The sequence below is a fragment of the Pezoporus flaviventris genome, unplaced genomic scaffold, assembly GCF_033815535.1.
Source record: "Pezoporus flaviventris isolate CSIRO_AGI_PZ_B2104156 unplaced genomic scaffold, CSIRO_AGI_Pfla_v1 ptg000041l, whole genome shotgun sequence".
NCBI classification, from domain to species: Eukaryota; Metazoa; Chordata; class Aves; order Psittaciformes; family Psittacidae; genus Pezoporus; species Pezoporus flaviventris.
The window spans coordinates 15,060,838-15,077,791 of NW_026892589.1; the positions used below are offsets into that span (position 1 = coordinate 15,060,838).

Here is a 16,954-nt window from a genome sequence, read left to right on the forward strand (position 1 = left end):
ACAAAAAAGCCAAAAACTCAACACCAACAGCAGGATGCAAAAAAGAGAGAGGAGTAAGCTACAGTTTTCTATCTAAAGACCAAGTATAGTTAATTTGCAGGATAAGCAGCAGCTTGCGAATTACCTTCTCATCTGCAATGATGCAGGTCTTTTTAAACTGGTAACCAAATCACAAGGTCCTGGCTTTTGCCATACACCAGCTCACAAACCTGGCGCAAACACACTGAGTCCTTTGTGATGCTTTTACTAGCAGATGGCAGTCATATATCCATTTTCCTTGAGGTGAGCTATAGAGTATCAGAACTCTTGGAGGATGTTCCAATTGATAGTGTAGGTACACCAAGAAGGGATTGTTGGGAGGACAGATGTTTTTTCACCCCTGGGTATCCAGAGTGGATTTGAACCAAAACCACATACCAGTGTGGTATTTTTTTAAATCCAGATGCCCATGGATGTTTCTCTGTCCAGTTCATGTACAAGAATTGCCATTTTATCATTAACATGGATGTTAAACATCAAAAGTCTCAAAGCACAAAAGACCTCTGCAACAGACAGATATGGGAAAACCCAACTCATGAATGTCTTACCTTAATTCCTACTTGATGTTGGTTATTTCAGGCTTTAGTCTTTTCAAATCAATTTACAGCAAGTGTCTTCAACCAAAAGATGGATGCATACACAGCAGTCACTTCAGTCTTACAAAGTTATTTTTATTTAGCAACTGCATCTTCAACATTTATTCCATTATTAAGATTTTTCTTAAGTAAAAAAAATCTGCTTTCCATAAAAAAGCTATAAGTAACAGAAGTCACTTTCTCTTTTCTTCTTCACCTCATTTTCTGCAATGATGTAGAAGGAACAGCACGCTTTGAAGAGCCAGATTCCTCCTCATTTTCATGAAGACGCTTTCTTGTGGTGATTGGCTAAAAGAAAGATGCAGCAGGATAGCTACATGACGCAAGGTAAGACAGAGCCTGACTGCTTTGTGTGCTACGGAATTGCAGATGTTGGATGAAGTCTCCTTTCTGTGACCAAACAGCAACATGACCAACAATTGTTTCTCTGCCAATATCTATCTAATTGGTTTTGATCCTTCTCATATAAGACACTGCCCCCCAGTTTTATTCGTCACTAATTTAAAATTCTAATTAGCATCCAGTAATAAAGTTCACAATAACCAGTCTCAACTTTCACTAACATGAGAATTTTTCCTTGAATACCAAACATTCGTGATTCTAATCCATCAAAACATACATGTTCAACAATTTAATTTTCAATGTATGCATAATCTTTAAAGCCTTGGAGACTGTTTCTACGCATTTAAGCAAAGCGCCTTGCCAAAGCACAAAAGTCCATTGCTTCAATGCAGAAATCAAAGGTAATCAGCAGACTGCTACATACAGCCAAAATGCACATTTCTCAAAGTTCTCAAAATTAATTAATTTTCTTATTATTGATACTTTGAAATCTGGTTTCTCTATGCAGCAAGTGTTAATCTTCAAATTATCTGTTACACATACCATCTTTGATGTTTGCGGTGGGTTCATACTGGCACACATCTGAGCAAGTAGCTGTTGAAATGTACTCTTCATATCTTCATCCTGTGAGAAGAAAAGCAGTAACTCTTAAGTAGAATAGGGAATACTTAAGACTGTGGCAGGGGGGTTGTACCAGATGATCTTTAAAAGTTCCTTCCAGTCCAAGCCATTCTGTGATTCTATGATTCTGATACACCCCACAGTAGAATTTTGAGCAGGTGGTTTATGTGCAGTGCTGGTAAGAAAAAAATAGTTCTATTTCATTCTCCAAATACACAGTTTTCCTTAGTAACTACTTAAATAATACTAGTCAAGCTAAATTTGAACTTGCACTATCATTCAACAAAGTGTAACAGCACTGAAAGAACGGAATATACAGGCTAGGAGTTTCTGCAGGTAATTCATTAGGCAGCCTTAGCAGAAGACGCCTCATAAGGACTTGGTGCCTGCTCTCACCAGAGTCAATTGCTCTTGAAAAATATTTTCCTTACTGCCTTACATTTTGTTCTCATAATGACTTTCCTTTCTAATAGTATATTTTCATTTCTACTAGCTCAGCTTCATCAGTATCCCAAATCTGGGTAGCTTTCATTACTGCCCCTGCAAAGCAAACCTGTTGTACACAGTAGGTAGAGAAGAACCAGCTAGAACACCCATACCCTAAAATAAAAACAAAAAACCCCACCCACACAGCAAACTTTCAAACAAAACAGTATCTTAAAATTATCCATAACGCAAGTCCATAGAACACGTTAAAGGTTGTAAATGGAAACATTTGGAAAGCATTTCACTGAAATGATGTTTCCCTTTTGAAAACCCAAATTATTATCAACAAATATTGTATTACTCATAGAGCATTCATATCTCTACTCAGGTTCACTGGATACTACAGTTCATTCTCTGTGTACCCAAAGTGGTAAGCCAGAAGCTGCCATCAGTGGAGGGAAAGTGTCTGGGAGAGATGCACTGAGAAAGAAGCAAGCTTTTAAGTCTCAATTGCGCATAACCAGGCCTGGCTGCAGGAGCATTAAGAGGAGGGAAGGACAGAAGAGGGGTCAAGGGCAGCAGAGATCCTTTGTTAAGAGAAGCTAGCTTAGCAGAAAGTCAGGCATGTTTTAAGAACAAAAGCTAGCATGTAATCTCATTGTGGTTCAGTTGCCAGTGACTGGGTGCTCTTGGTATTTGCTGGGCAACCTCGGAGAGCAGGACATTAGTCCCACAGGTTGGCTAGTTGACATAGTATACTCCCTGTTTTACAAAGAAATCTCATTCTCCAGTTTCAGCAATTTTTTCTGCAGGAATTTTATTAGAATGGGTTATGGATTGCCTGTAAACCCTAAATCAAACTTCCAAATCTGAAATTGGGTCTTTAAACCTTTCCCAGGACTAAATGAAGTATGCTGCTCATAGTGATTTCATAGAGATCATTTCCTTTGGCTGAGCTGTGGCAGTGTGTTCACCAACTGAACAACTGATCTACAACCAAAACCCAGACATTTATTCTAAACAACAGACTGAAGCTAAGAGGTTGTGTAATTTGGTTCTATTATCACAGCACAGATTGGGAAACTCAAAATGAATTAACAGGAAGTCACTGTTAGAGACTATTAGAAATAAGGATCATTCAGCTCTGAAGGATTTAAAATGTTTCAACTATTTCTTGGGGGTGAAGGCAGAGGAGGGGGTTCTTTTTCAAAGCTGTGAAATATTGCAGTATCTCCTTTTTTTGATTTAACTATGTTCTGAAGTGCTACAAAAAGGCTCTGATGTAAACATCCAGTTTATTTTATATAGAACTGCGACCTGACTTTTTTTCCCAGTGTCGCCTGTTTTGACTGTGGGCACATATGAGTTGATGGGCAAGATAAGATAAATATTTTTCCATTTATGTAACAAACACCTGAGTTTTTCTTCCGCATGCAACCAAACTGATCTTGTCCCATTCTAATCCCAGTGAAGTTTTCAGAGGAAGAAATAGGAATTAATTGTTTATATGCCTTTGAAAAATGTTTTATTAGGACCTGGTAAATACAGGTAAGACAACTCCACTGTACTTAGGTTTAAGCAGCCCACTAAGTTTTAAAGTTTTAGATTTAAGCAAAGAATGGAGTAAGCAGCACAGGTATTTAAAACACTAATTTGAAAGCTCTATTGGTTTAAATAAAGCTGTCGAAATTGTTCTGTTTGGAGCACATGCTTGCTTTTAGTATCTGAAAAATTCTTTAGTGGACTCCAATTCGTTAGAGAGGGCTAACAGGTTTATGGCACCTCATGCTCTGTTGTGGTTTTTCCATACTAACTTTTAAAGACAATACTTACAGACAACACAAGAGGGAGTGGGGAGCCAGTAAGTCCTTCTCACTACTCACAGTAACAGGACTCAAGTTGCTCTTTGGGTTGTAGTATTCAACGTGTATGATATCTAGAACTGAACATATTGGATATTGGCCTTCCAAACAGGCAGTGAACATCACGTATTAACAACTGATACTCTTAGCCCATGAAGGGAAACAGATTAAAGAATGGCATCTGAACGTTAGATGACATTTGGATTTGCAGGTATGATGTTTCCTGAAGCTTTTTGTCCCGTCTTCAAAATTAAACATAAGAGGTGTCCCTAAAGGGAATATAGATTCAAGATGCTAACAGCTTGAGTCTACATACTGAAATGTTTCAAATTCTTAGCTGGTCTAAATCGCTGTCATATATTTTCCCTTTCCCATTAAGCATGCCAGCAATTCTTAAAACTCAGTGTTGCATAGTTTATCAATAACATTTCCTGCTCAGAATTATAATTTAAACGTACAAATCTACATCTCATTAACTCACCGTAGAAGTTACACACAAAAATACAGTAGTAAAAGCCAGGAATGCCAGCAAGAATTTTCTGATGCCCAACAGTACGATTAAGACAAATTAATGGCTTCAAAACAGTCAGCCAAACGCATTTTCTGTCACAGAAAGCTGCTGATTGTTGCGCACTGAGCGATACTCCTTTGTTTCCACCCTGCTTCTTATGCTCTTTACCTAAGCATCTGAAACAGGACACTGTTCCCAGCAGGAGAATATGAAAGCATTATGCTTAGCATGAGTAAATAGAACCTGTTGTGTGGCTCAGAGGTAAACTGGGCGAGTTTCTTCAGCCTCCTCAACCAAAAATATCCAGGAAAGCTCATAGGCCACTGGTCACCTCTGGAGTGCCAAAGTTATTAAAAGACCACCTAAAGACAACCTCTCACAAAACTAACTGGACTGCAACAGGAGGCAGGGAAATAATTGTTTCCTACTCAGATTGCTCCCAAACCAGTAAGATTTACTCATACGCATCATGGTAAGAACACAACAGCACTGGACACTTGCCAGAAACAAACTGCAGGATTTGTCACTGCCTGCCTAAGCAAACAAGATGAGAAAGTAGGACTCTGTTACAATGCTCAAGGGAGGCGGTCCATCCTATTAGGACCACAATAAGATGTGGTCTCTAAAAAACACATCTCGATCCCTAGACATTAAAGAGTTCTGAGGTGCCTCAGAAAGGATGCAGAAGCTGCTGGTTGTACTAAAAGAAGGTATTCAGCAGAATACTCATGCCTTTTCTGCAGGCCTCTCTGCAGGGACTAAACATTTGAAAGGACAGAATAGCCACTACACATGAAGACTGGGTTTTAATTTCTATTAAAAAATCCAGAGATCCAGGATTTTCCATTAAATCTAGAGCAGATCATGGAGGCATACAAAGGCTGTTGAAACAGGGCTAGAATATGGCAAGAAGCAGCTTAATAAGTTTCCTTCAACAAAAGCAGAGGCCTGTCAACCTTTCAGCAGAAACCAACTGGCTGGTGGGAACTAGTGACAGAAAAGCTGGCACTAAACAGAGCAACAGACTTGCAGCTTGTTGAATGGCACAGCACAGAAGTAGAAAGAACTGTGTGTGCTCAACCGCTAATGTACAGTGTTGATCCAGGCAGATATTTGGAAACTACCTATTCCAAGTACTCCCGAGCAGAGACCATGAGGTGTTTAACCCTTAACCACTGAAGTCTGATTCTCTTAACATCAAAATCAGTTTCATCTTTCTCCCACAAAAACAGCTGTTTTGATGGAAAGGCCAGAGATGACAGAACTGCAGGAGTCCTGACACACTATTCAGCTAAAGGTGATAGGCTGGAATAGGACCTAGTTTAGCTTGACAGAACTGTTCAGTACTCTACAATGCCTATAAAACTTGATCCAGAGTCAAACATCAGTGGAATAACCACAGAATAGTGACCATGCAAATTGTGAAATACCTTCTTCCAGCGGGACAGATGGACAAGTTATAGAATCTGAGTCTGTCTCCCTTACCTGAATACAAGTTACTGAAGATACATCAGCCATGGGATATAGCATATCCCATTTGTGGATATAGCCTGAGAGAATTACCTCACTTGGCAAGGACCCAAACTGCTTTTAGCCACCTTTATTATATGACGATGTAATAAAAATCATGAGACCAAGAGAATAAAAGGCTCTCCTATACAGGTTTGTACAGCTGCTGTCAAGGGTCCCGACACACTTAGCAATAACACACATTCTCACATGTGTCAGGCTGCATCAGGAGGTAATCAAACTGGTCAGGGCTGAGTAATGCCCTCAGCCTGTGCAGAGAGGGCATATAAAGTCACGTGAGCTGCAGTGCTGCAAGTTAAGACACAAAAACAATGGATCATCCAGCTAATAAAGAGAAAAGGCAAAGGCAACAGACAAAAACCCAAGGATAGCGTGGCCACTGTGGAGAACAGAGGAAGAAGTTACTGATTCCTTTTTCTCTCTAGCAGAAGAGTTTGTGATGTGGCAAGGTAAAACCTACATATGGAGAGCTCATGGCAAGGTGGAGGGCAAAGAAGTCAAAAGGGAAATTGAGCAAAGATGTTTAGGGTGGGAAAAGGCACTGAACACCATCAGGCAAGGCTACAAGACCACACACAGCAACAACAGTTGAAAAGGACCATGGAAGTGAAGGATTGAGAAAGCATACCATGCTGTAAAAGCAGCAATAAGAAGGGGTAACAGCTACTGAAGGTTTGCTAGGGACAGGAGCCAAGAAAATGAACAGAAAAACAACAGGGTGTCTAGTTCTCGTTGCAAGACGAAAAGACAAGGAGAACAGGAAAAAGAAGAAAATCTGTGTGCTGCAGAGACAGCATTTGCTTGTTGGGAGAGCAAAGAAACAATTCTGTACGCTGCAAGAAAGAGAAGGCTGCATCCCACAAAGGCTTTGACACGCACCAAGGTACTGCAAAATCATCTTGCTTCCGACAGAGATGGAAGCAGTCTATTCAAGACACTTTGTCTGCTTTAGAGCTACCCAACAGGAAGATGGCAGCTACAGTATCCGGGCTAATGTCATCCTACAGGCTGGGGTCTGATGGCTTCTCTTCGTACATGTCATGACAACACCAGTAAAATGAACAAATAATTCCTAAATATACAGTCTTTTCTTTCTCTCTTCTCTCTCCATAAGTAGGCAGCAGGATCTCTCTGGTCTTACAGCAGCAGTAGAACTGTTCAGCCAGCTAGCAGGAAGCAGTGCATTTCTATGAGAAGCACCAAATGACCATTGCTCTTCTGCTGGCTGCTGTCAGAGACAACCTATGGACTTAAGCTCTGACTTACAGTAAGAGTTGTTATTCCCATGGAGCTAAAGAATTGAAGCTCTTATGGCCCACCATTGTATCCCTTTTATGGTATCCTCCACAGAAGCAGGACCAGGCAACGCATCACTGTATCAACAAAAACTCGCAGCACTCAGGCTACTGAACTGCCTTTGCATTTACATGAAGAAGTTATTCGCAGAACAACCCAGCTTTGCAGTACTTCAGTTAAGATTCAGTTCCTACCTGAAGCCAAGGATGCTCTAAGGCTTCCTCAGTTGTAAGACGCTTGCTTGGATCCACTACTAACAGCTTCTTCACAAGATCCAGAGCTAAGGTAATAAAAAGAGTTAGTTGACATATGATCAATAAATTCATTACCTGAAAATGAGTTCTACGATAGGCGTACATCAAAGCTATGTGCAACAAGTGTCTTCTAACACTTCAGAACAATGCCCAAAAATACTGCCTGGGCAGATCCCTTATTTTTTCTATGCACAGGGAGGGCTGCCAGTTGCAACCATTCTTCCTCCACATGCATGTGATTCAACACTTTTCAGTACACCAAAATTACCAGCAGATATACTGAGCATGTCCACAATCTATGCTCTGACCATGCAAAGGAAGTTCAGCACTTTCCTAAAAGTTTCAGTATTACTGTGGACAAGCAAAGACAGCTTAGTTTAGTTTTCTGGTTTATGGTGTCTTGGAAAGAAGATTATCTGTCTGGGAAGATGGAAGAGACAAGACATACACATGTGCTCAACACTGTCACATAATCACCGTTTTCTTAGGAAACTGCTTAATAGGCACTGTGAAAAATATGGCACTTATGTTGTATTTTATGACTCCAAATCTTCCATATAGGAATTTTGGCAAGACTTAACTTTTCCTTGTTATCTGAATTTTCTTTTGTATATACCATTAGGACTATGTATAACCATAACATAATTTCCATTCTCATATATGTCTGACTTATTATTGAATAAGCTTCAAATCATTCAGGAAGGAGTTATATTTGGTAAGCTTATTAGAAAAAGAATGATCACATGATTTATTAGAAACTCCTCTGCACATACAAAGGAGTGTCCAAGGCAAATACAGTTATTTTGTGCATATAAAATCTCCTCAAGAACAGCATGCAGACAGTAACTCCCATTTTGGTTTGCTATACAAACACAAATAGTTCTGCAGACTATTTAGCTTAGAGTGGCCCAACTCAATAGTTGATTCCACAAACATGGCTGATATTTTAAGCACCGCTAAAGACTAGCACCACTATGTCTTAATACTTCTATCTTGGAATTCCAACTCATATTCCTTGAATTCGTGTCATTTTTAGTTCAACACCTGAAGAATCCTTGAGCAAGGCAAAGTTTTCAGACCAGCCTGATAAAATTCAGAAGAAAAAGCAAAAAGAGGAAAAGCAGACGTAAGTGTCCACAAACTCAATACTTCTGTAGTTAATAAAGGGAAATATTACTAAGAAATCTCTTCAATGAAAATGCGCCTGCTCTTTCCAATGCTTCAACTTTGAACTAAAAAAAAAAAAACCCCAAAATATTTTGAAGAGACTACTTTAAAATCTAAATATATCAATATGCAACATGCCATAGAGCATAGAGAAAGGAAGTTAAAGGAAAACAAGAACTACAAGAAAAGAGTTAGATACTCTGCTGCCCACAGCAAGGGAGTCATACCCAGGTGTGACACATGCTTCCATTCTTTTGAAATGAACATGTATTCTCCACGAGTGATTTGATCTCTCAGAGACAGTTGAGTATTCTGCTCATTGAATGGTGGGTAGCCACACAAGCTATAGAAAAGGAAAGAAGTTAAATAACACAGATTTTGTCATAGCAAGTGAAACACTAAAATTACACATTTTAAAGCATCTGCTAACATAGCATTTTTTTACATGTAAACAGTTTTTAACACATTTTCACTTCCTAATAGAAATACTGAAGTTGCCAAGTCTTGAGCCATATCAATGACTGCCCGATGAAGGTAGCATCTACACAATATCTTACCATACAAAAAGAATAACTCCTAAACTCCAGCAGTCCACAGCTCGGCTGTATCCAGCAGTCCCAAGTGAATTTAGAACCTCAGGAGCAAGATACGTGGGAGTACCACATAAAGTTTTCATAAGAGAAGTTTCTCCAAGAATCTTGGATTGTCCAAAATCTGTAATCTTGCATTTAAAAATGGTAACACCACATTACACATTAGGATTGATGTACTAGAGCATATCATACTGTCAACATGCATCAGGAGGTAACATTGAGTTTCTTCCTTCCAAGTCAGTTCCGGTACATGACTATGAACAAAACTGACCCCAAACTTTAACTTTATTAAATATTCAGTAAACAAAACAGAGAATGGGAAAGGGGGAGTAGGGAGAAGTATAACAGAGGATCACACTTTACACTAGCAAAGAAGTACTCTCAGGTTTGGATGTAAATGGACAACGCAAATAAAGGAGCTATAGATTATTAGAAGAGATTACTTGAAAAAATAAGCAGTTTACCATGAAAAAACCCAACTCTACCCTCTCAAAACTCCATTTGAAGTTATATACTCAATTTAGTGCTAAAAAAGCACATTTCTCAGTTGGTCAGGTATGTGTAGGCATTGAAATAACCACAGAAGTAAAATTACAATTATGAAAAACCCCTCAATGTTTCACAGTCTGTATGACTAATTGCATAATATTTTTTTTGCTATGCTTAGCTAAATATTTAGAAGACTGGGAAGGAACACTCCCAAATTTCTAAATGAACAAGAATGTAAGTTTCCTTACCTTTATCAGACACGTCTCTTCAGAGGATGAAAGCAGCACATTCTCTGGCTTTAGATCTCGGTGTATAATTCCATTGTCATGAAGATACTAGATAGATGCAGATCAAAGAAAAATAGACTATTGACATTTTTCAAGTGTAACCTTTCCGATTTTTCATTGCTCTCTCTCTGCAGTTGCAAGATACTAAAATTGAGTCAAAATGAAAAAGGGAAAGAATTGATCTGAAAGCATATTCAGGTTCAGACAATTAAGTCTAACACAGGAAACAATCTTGCAGAAGTTACTAACAAAATATACTTATCATTTCATGAATTTATATAAGGGCCAAATATTTGCGACCTACTAAAGTAGTCTTAATCTGCTGTCTGCTGAACTGAAACATTTACTCAGGAGTGCACAGTACAGCATCTGATCACTACATTTTTTGAAGGCTACTATATAGATGGCTCTTTGCCCACACACTACTAGAAATCACACATGGTTATCTTGCCATCAGTGAGCACAGCGTGGATTATTATTTTAGTCCTGTTATTAATAAGTAAGAGCGTTTGAATGTTCTTTCGCTGTAATGAGGTAAAGAATCTTCTTAAACCAACTTGTCAATTGCTTGCACAGGTTTCAGAAGTGACAAATGACAGAAAAATTCATCTGACAATCATCTGCATAACCATATTTCTTTTGGTAGAGTTTATAATTATGTACCTTTACAGCCAGTAGCATTTGATAAAAATACAACTTGCAGGTAGCTTCTTTCATCTTGACTGGCCTTGACAGTCTGTCATACAATTCTCCTCCTTCCATCCTAAAACAAATGCAGGTAACAAGTCAATGTATTATGTCCAAAAAATTCATCTCATTGGACAAGACTGAGACCAAAACATTTGGCTACTTTAGCTACAAAGGAAGCATATTCTTTTGAAAAGGAGTAAGCAACATCTTAAACACAGCACGTGCACTACTGAATTAGGCCTGATCTCCTAAGTCTTCAGTGGGAATTGTTACAAGGGGTTTGATCAGCCTCTTCTTAGAAGCTCAAAATCAAAAAAAGTAGCAGCAATCCACAAGAGCAGCAAAGTGGGCACCTCCCCAGGCACTAAGTGCCTGCCCAGCAGAGCAGGATCACTCCCCAGTCACTCAAGTTCCTGATTGTATAGAGGTTTTGGAAAACAGAAATAAAACCCAAACCAAACCTCCAGAGCTCAGAATGATTTCTCTTCTGCGTGGCTATGAAAAATACCATGTTTTATGCGTTTACTTTCAAACAAGTTACTTACAGTTCCAACACAATGTAGTAATCCTCTGCTTCAAAGAAGTTTTTGATCTTGATTAAGCAAGGCTAATAAAAAAGGGAACACAAATGGACACACACAAAAAAGTAGAATGATTTGTAAAAACTAACATTATCAAGAGTTTATCACCCTAAAGCTCCTATTTCAGTCTGATTTCAACCAGGCCTGTTAAACTAACACTTAATACAACTGAGTTGTGCCAGAGGCTTTGGCAAACACTTAGTATTCAAGTCTGTTGTCTTCCCCCCATACCTCCACACACAAAACCATTGAAACATTGAAATTACTTCTCAAATTTACATTTTAGTTATTCAAAGTTTAAAACCCTCAAATCTGCAGCTACTTAAAGAAAAAGCATTCAATGGACTTATTTATAACAGAAGTTATACACATCCTTTCAAATATTTTCTAGACAGATAAAATGGGTCTTTAGTTACTACACTAAGGTCCGTGAACTACAGAAGTAGAGTAGGCAGCAAAAAGGAGTAAAAATGTACAGTAACACTCACATGATCAATTTTCTTCAAAATTTCAATTTCTGTATTGATATTAAAAGCTGGATTCTATTAAAAGAATCAAATATCATACAGGTAAGAGAGCTTTTCTGGAATAAGACACATCAGAAATAAGAGAAAAAAAAAGAGAAAAACCATCATTTCATGTCCCTTGCTTCTCTAAGTGACCATAACATACAGCCTTTTTTCCATAAACATACAGCCTTTTTTCCATAAACCCATCAGGTGCCTTCAGTGAACAAAATGAACAGTCTGCTTTTATTGTCTGTAGAAAGACATTGCTCCAGACATATTGTTTCACTGCAGGTTAGAAATCTTCACCTAATTTCCAAACTACACTAAAAAAATCTTGGTGAGTATGTACCAGTATTGTCCTCTAAACACCTTTCCTCCCTCCAAGATCCTTTCCATATGGGCTAACCTTGAAATTAAATGCTACTTTCTCCAAGCCCTCATAGCAAGATAACATAAACAGATTCTTTTAGCTGTGGCTTAAGCTCAACTCATTAAATCAGCCCAGCATTTACTTTTTTCTCTTCCACTCCAAATCATCTCTAACCACACACAATCAAATCCATATACAACATTCCAATGCAGTCCTATCTGTTTGTACAATGGCATTTCTTAATCTTTATTACAAATGTTTCAAAGTTGCATTTTGCAATTTTCAATCATATTGATGTCATATATTCATCTGCAAGTAATCGTACCTTCTCCTCTGAACTAGGGAAAGTGTAGGCTATAGCAGAAGCTGTCACTGATTTTCAAGTATACAACCTTGCACTATTAAACATTATCTAACTTGTATTTCTCCAGCATACTGTCAGTACTGCAATCTTCCTGGCTCTCAACAGAGACTTCAGGCCAGTGCCAAAGGGTTGAATTTGTGTTTTCCCATTTTCTGTGCCATGATGTGTAAATGTAATAGGAGGGAAGACTAATCTCAAGACAAATTCTCAAACCTGCCACTAGTGACTAACTCTGCTCCACTGAAGCCTCCTGGCACCCCTTCCTCAGCTGCCTCTCTTTCCACCTCAGAATTTTTGTCTTCACAAACATATTTTCCAACACAAGTAGTAGTTTCCTACTTGTCAGTTTGAACAGATTCTGTATATTGTATCTGTGCTCTGAAGGCCATTTTCCCATCAAAGAAACTGAACTAACTTCAGTAAATCCACAGCAGCACAAGCTGTCCAACTCCTCCTTCCATGCACTTTTGCCTCTAACTGTATTTTTCTTCAAAGTTTATCCTATAAGCTTACATAAAATTTATATAATAGATACAAATATGCTTGGATCTCTCTCTCTCACACTGGAATACAGCCGCTTGGCATGCTTTTCTCCCACAAATTCAGGCTTCTGCTACAAGACACATGGAAAGCCCTTCCCAAAAGGCTTTTTTTTAAAGAAGTATTATGATGGAGAATACAGCAAAATTAGCAGTTTGTAGATTTCTGGTCAGACTTTGCTGTTTACGATGCACCTATCTTATGCCTTGTAGGAGATAAACTCCACAGTACTCCCCAACACCCTTTGTATATACTGAACAAACAGTCCCAAACTATGAACGTGATGAAACGTGGTCAAGGACTAAAAGCAAGCACTTTCTACAGAATTCTACCTTGAAATTACATCCAGGAAGAGACTGGTCTTTAGTTTAAGAGAGCTGGGGAGGCAGCGAGGTTGCCAGATAATCCAGGAGCACTGCAAGACAGCCAACAGACAGAAAACCAAACAAAACCACTTACTGCCTCAATCCCACTCGCAAGAAACTTCCGTTTATTGATGATCTTCACCGCGACTTTGTTACAAGTGCTCTTCTCAAACGCCAGTTTGACTTCTCCACAGGCGCCACTAACAAAAGCACAGCTAGGTTAACACTTGCAAGTAGTTTACAGGAATTTGCATAACCAGTGCAGACAAATGGAATGAAAGCATTGGATTACACACAACTGGAGGCTGCTGCTTTCTAACTTTCTGAATATGGCATGTTGTCAAAACTTTCTCGGAACGCATTCAATACTTTGGAAGCCTGCTTAAACAGCAAGTGATGTCAAGAGCCACCCACTCAAAAATGTATCAGTAGATCTGTAGAGCAACTAATCTGTTTGTACAAAGGGTACCAGTGAATATCACGGACAGGCTCTGTCAGCAAATCACACAAATGCATTTAAGAGAACCTCATGAAGAGTTCTCTCAGCACCGGACTGCACAAATCTGACTAGGTATGACAATACTTAGAATAAGTAGCAACTATATTACGGGAAGAAATCCTTGTATTTTGCACTCAGATTTGTTTCCACTTAACCATTCTCCAAATTGTTCATTGGCCATCTTTTTCCAAAAGGTAAAAGAACAGCCTCTGCTCAAGATAGCCTTTCCCCTCTTTCCTGAGAACACTTCTTCCCCATTCTGTCTGAAGGCCTCAACAGCGTGTATTCTAACATAAACCTCTTCCTTTTACTTCCAATAACTAAATCAAATCTACAAGGTAAAGGTGAAACTTGCTAAGAATCTACAGACTTTATTCTCTTTTAGAGAAAAAAAAAAACACAAACAGTTTCACAGTTAATGGGAGGTTACAAAACCCAAGGTAATGATGGGAATAAAGTTAAAACCCTGTTCTAGCTGTTAAAAGAACAGGTTTATTCAGGTGGTTGCATTCTGGTTTTATTTACTGTTTTTTTTGCAGCAGCAGCTCAATGAACACCAGTAATTCCAGCCCAAGCTGCTAAACCCAGTAAAGAAAATGAACACTTAAAACTGCAGAAAGCAGGAAACTTACCTTCCCAAAGTCTTGGACATGATATATTTCTCTCTGAATTCTCGAGGAAACACCAACTGATCATCCACCATAGGATCAGAAAATACAAACACTAGGAAGACAAGTGGAAATCGTGTTCCTGTTAATAACTTTAAAACTTTACATAACTGTGTTTCCTGAGCTTTTAAAGTCAACAAGATAATTAAGAAAGTGTGCCTGCTAGAACAAAAACATACATATATTTTAAAAGCTAACTGCTGCTCTGGATGACATCAGCTGTGAGTTAGCAAGGTGGTTTCAGCACTGAACACTGACATTTTCGGTATCACCTTCACAACAGTGCTTAAGGAACACTACGTTTAAGGACAAAAGAGGTAAGAATTTTGATGCAACAGCAGGTAGTCAAGAGAAGTGACAATCAGGAAGGTGGCATCTTGGTGCAAAAGCAAAGACAAAGAAACAAAGCCCCAACCCTGCTAATTTTGGTGAGGGTGTTTTAATTATTATGCAGCACCTGGAGGATTTTCAGCTTCCCTTGAACAGCCCATTCCCTGTTCCCTCCAGGACATACAGAGCTACCGACGCACAGAAGTACTTCAAAGAAAGGAAAACAACTATGAAAGTTTATACTATGGTGCAGTGGTCCCTGATGCAGCTTCTTTTAAATTTTCTTCCTTCATGGAAGTGGATATGGGTAATTTTTACGTGAGTACTAAAACAGCAACTGATGCAACCCTAATGGCTGTATTTTAACAGCACTCATGAAGCAGCTCAGCTTGCAAGAAACATATTCAAACCACTGCAGAAACGACTGTGTGTCACCACATGAAGAACCTACTTAGTTATGGGACATTTTACCCTTATTAGTCTGTACAGACAGTGCAATTTCAGCGTTGTGAGTCAGTGGAAGCCTCTTCCCTCTTCCAATGAGCTCTCTGTTAACAAAGGTTCCATTTGCACTGTGGTCTTCAATGTAGGCAACATGTGAACTTCTTGGACCCATTTCCTCAAAGAGGAAAAAAAAAAAAAAAGGAAAGGTAACTGGGGAACAATGACTTTTACTGTGAAGACATGAAAGACTATAGAAAATTACTATTGTTGGCTCAGGAAATCAGACTACTGAGGTTATTTCAGAATGGAGCATTGCCAAAGGTCTTGTTAAAGGAGCCAACACTGCATACACTTAAACTTTGATTTCTTTAGGATCTGCCCCCACCAAAGGCAATCTTTTCAATTATGCCGGGATAGAGAGGCACAGTTGACCTTTGTACCACCTACCCTGAAAATTCGGAAGTGCTTCTTGCTATAGTTCTGGTAGAAGCCAGTCTCAGACAGTCCTAGCTTAGAAAAACTATAGTCACAGCTTTTGTCTCTTCCAAACCAGTATTCATCATTCACGCAGTCTGTAGAGGAGGGAGAAGTAAAGCAGAGAGAAAACAAAACTGCAGGAAGTTATTAACTGTGGCAGTACAGAACGATGCCACAATACAGTGAGCAGGGTAACAAAGGCAAGATCCTTCCTATACAATCAAGGGTATTTGTCTTAATTCAGACAAAGCACCTTGTACTATCAACACCTTGCGCAATATTTTACTGATTTTACCCTCTTTAGTCAGAGCAGAGCTTCCAGCTCACCCTCAGCAATACCGACTCACACGATACATGAACACAACTATGAAATGGAAAAATGAAGCAAGTAGCAAAGAACATGAATGCCCCAGAACTCCTCTAAGCCCATGGAAGCCATGTATGTTGTACTCGGTATAGACTGTAGTACAGAATACAGCGTCACTGCATAAGCTGGAAGCTCGTACTTAACTTTGCTTGTACCTCATTTGCAAATAAAGCCTCTGCTCTGTACCAAACCGCCCAAAGCCTTTCTGAGGTGCCACAAATGAGCCCAGGGGCCTGTAACAGAGCCAACGTACCCCAGTTGCTGAAACCTTTCCCGAGTGCAAAGAGCCGACCCCACGGCTGAGGATTCAGCTCTTCAGATTCCTGGTCCTCGGGGATGCACGGAAGCTCCTGGGTAGGAACGGTGTCCAAAGAACTGAGTGTCCCCGAGCTGGAGGAAGACTGGCTGGTGCCCTGGGACGCCCCGGAGGAGGAGCTGGCACCGCTCTGGGACTGGGGGGCGCCCTGCGCTTCGCTCCCGCTCTCTCGAGACATGTCGGCTTCAAAGGGAACGCCCAACAGCCGTCACTGCGGCAGGGGAACACCGGCGGCCGAGCCGCAACGCCCCCTGCCGCCCCGCCAGAGCGCTGCCGCCCCGAGCCGCCGGGACCGGGGCCGGGGCCAGCTCACGAGTGACGGTCCCGCCGCCGCTCCGGGTTGCCGCGGTGCTGCGCGCGCACGCGCCCGGCCCCGCCCCACCGTGAGCCGAGCCAATCGGGGGCGGGCGGGCGGGCACGG

General features: G+C 40.0%; 2 protein-coding genes across 7 annotated transcripts in view; one reads left to right on the top strand and one right to left on the bottom strand.

The window, feature by feature from the left end:
* CCDC117 (coiled-coil domain containing 117) overlaps positions 1-16,954 on the top strand; it is a 281,107-nt gene that overhangs the window by 246,322 nt on the left and 17,831 nt on the right. The window lies entirely within an intron of this gene.
* CHEK2 (checkpoint kinase 2) lies at positions 690-16,764 on the bottom strand. 6 transcript variants are annotated; one of them, XR_009745763.1, is made up of 15 exons: positions 16,471-16,764; positions 15,821-15,945; positions 15,401-15,548; positions 14,564-14,654; positions 13,527-13,632; positions 11,773-11,826; positions 11,249-11,310; positions 10,677-10,776; positions 9,975-10,061; positions 9,202-9,365; positions 8,872-8,987; positions 7,418-7,503; positions 3,858-3,966; positions 1,521-1,601; positions 876-923 (listed from the first exon to the last, which is right to left on the bottom strand). XR_009745763.1 is itself a non-coding variant. In XM_061466543.1 (14 exons), the coding sequence occupies exons 1-14, from the start codon at positions 16,709-16,711 to the stop codon at positions 828-830; spliced, it is 1,557 nt and encodes a 518-aa protein (XP_061322527.1). In that variant the 5' UTR covers positions 16,712-16,764; the 3' UTR covers positions 690-827. The 6 variants fall into 6 exon arrangements, 2 of the variants coding, with proteins under 2 accessions (XP_061322527.1, XP_061322528.1); XR_009745766.1 differs by having other exon boundaries at positions 7,418-8,197; XM_061466543.1 differs by lacking the exon at positions 3,858-3,966 and having other exon boundaries at positions 690-923.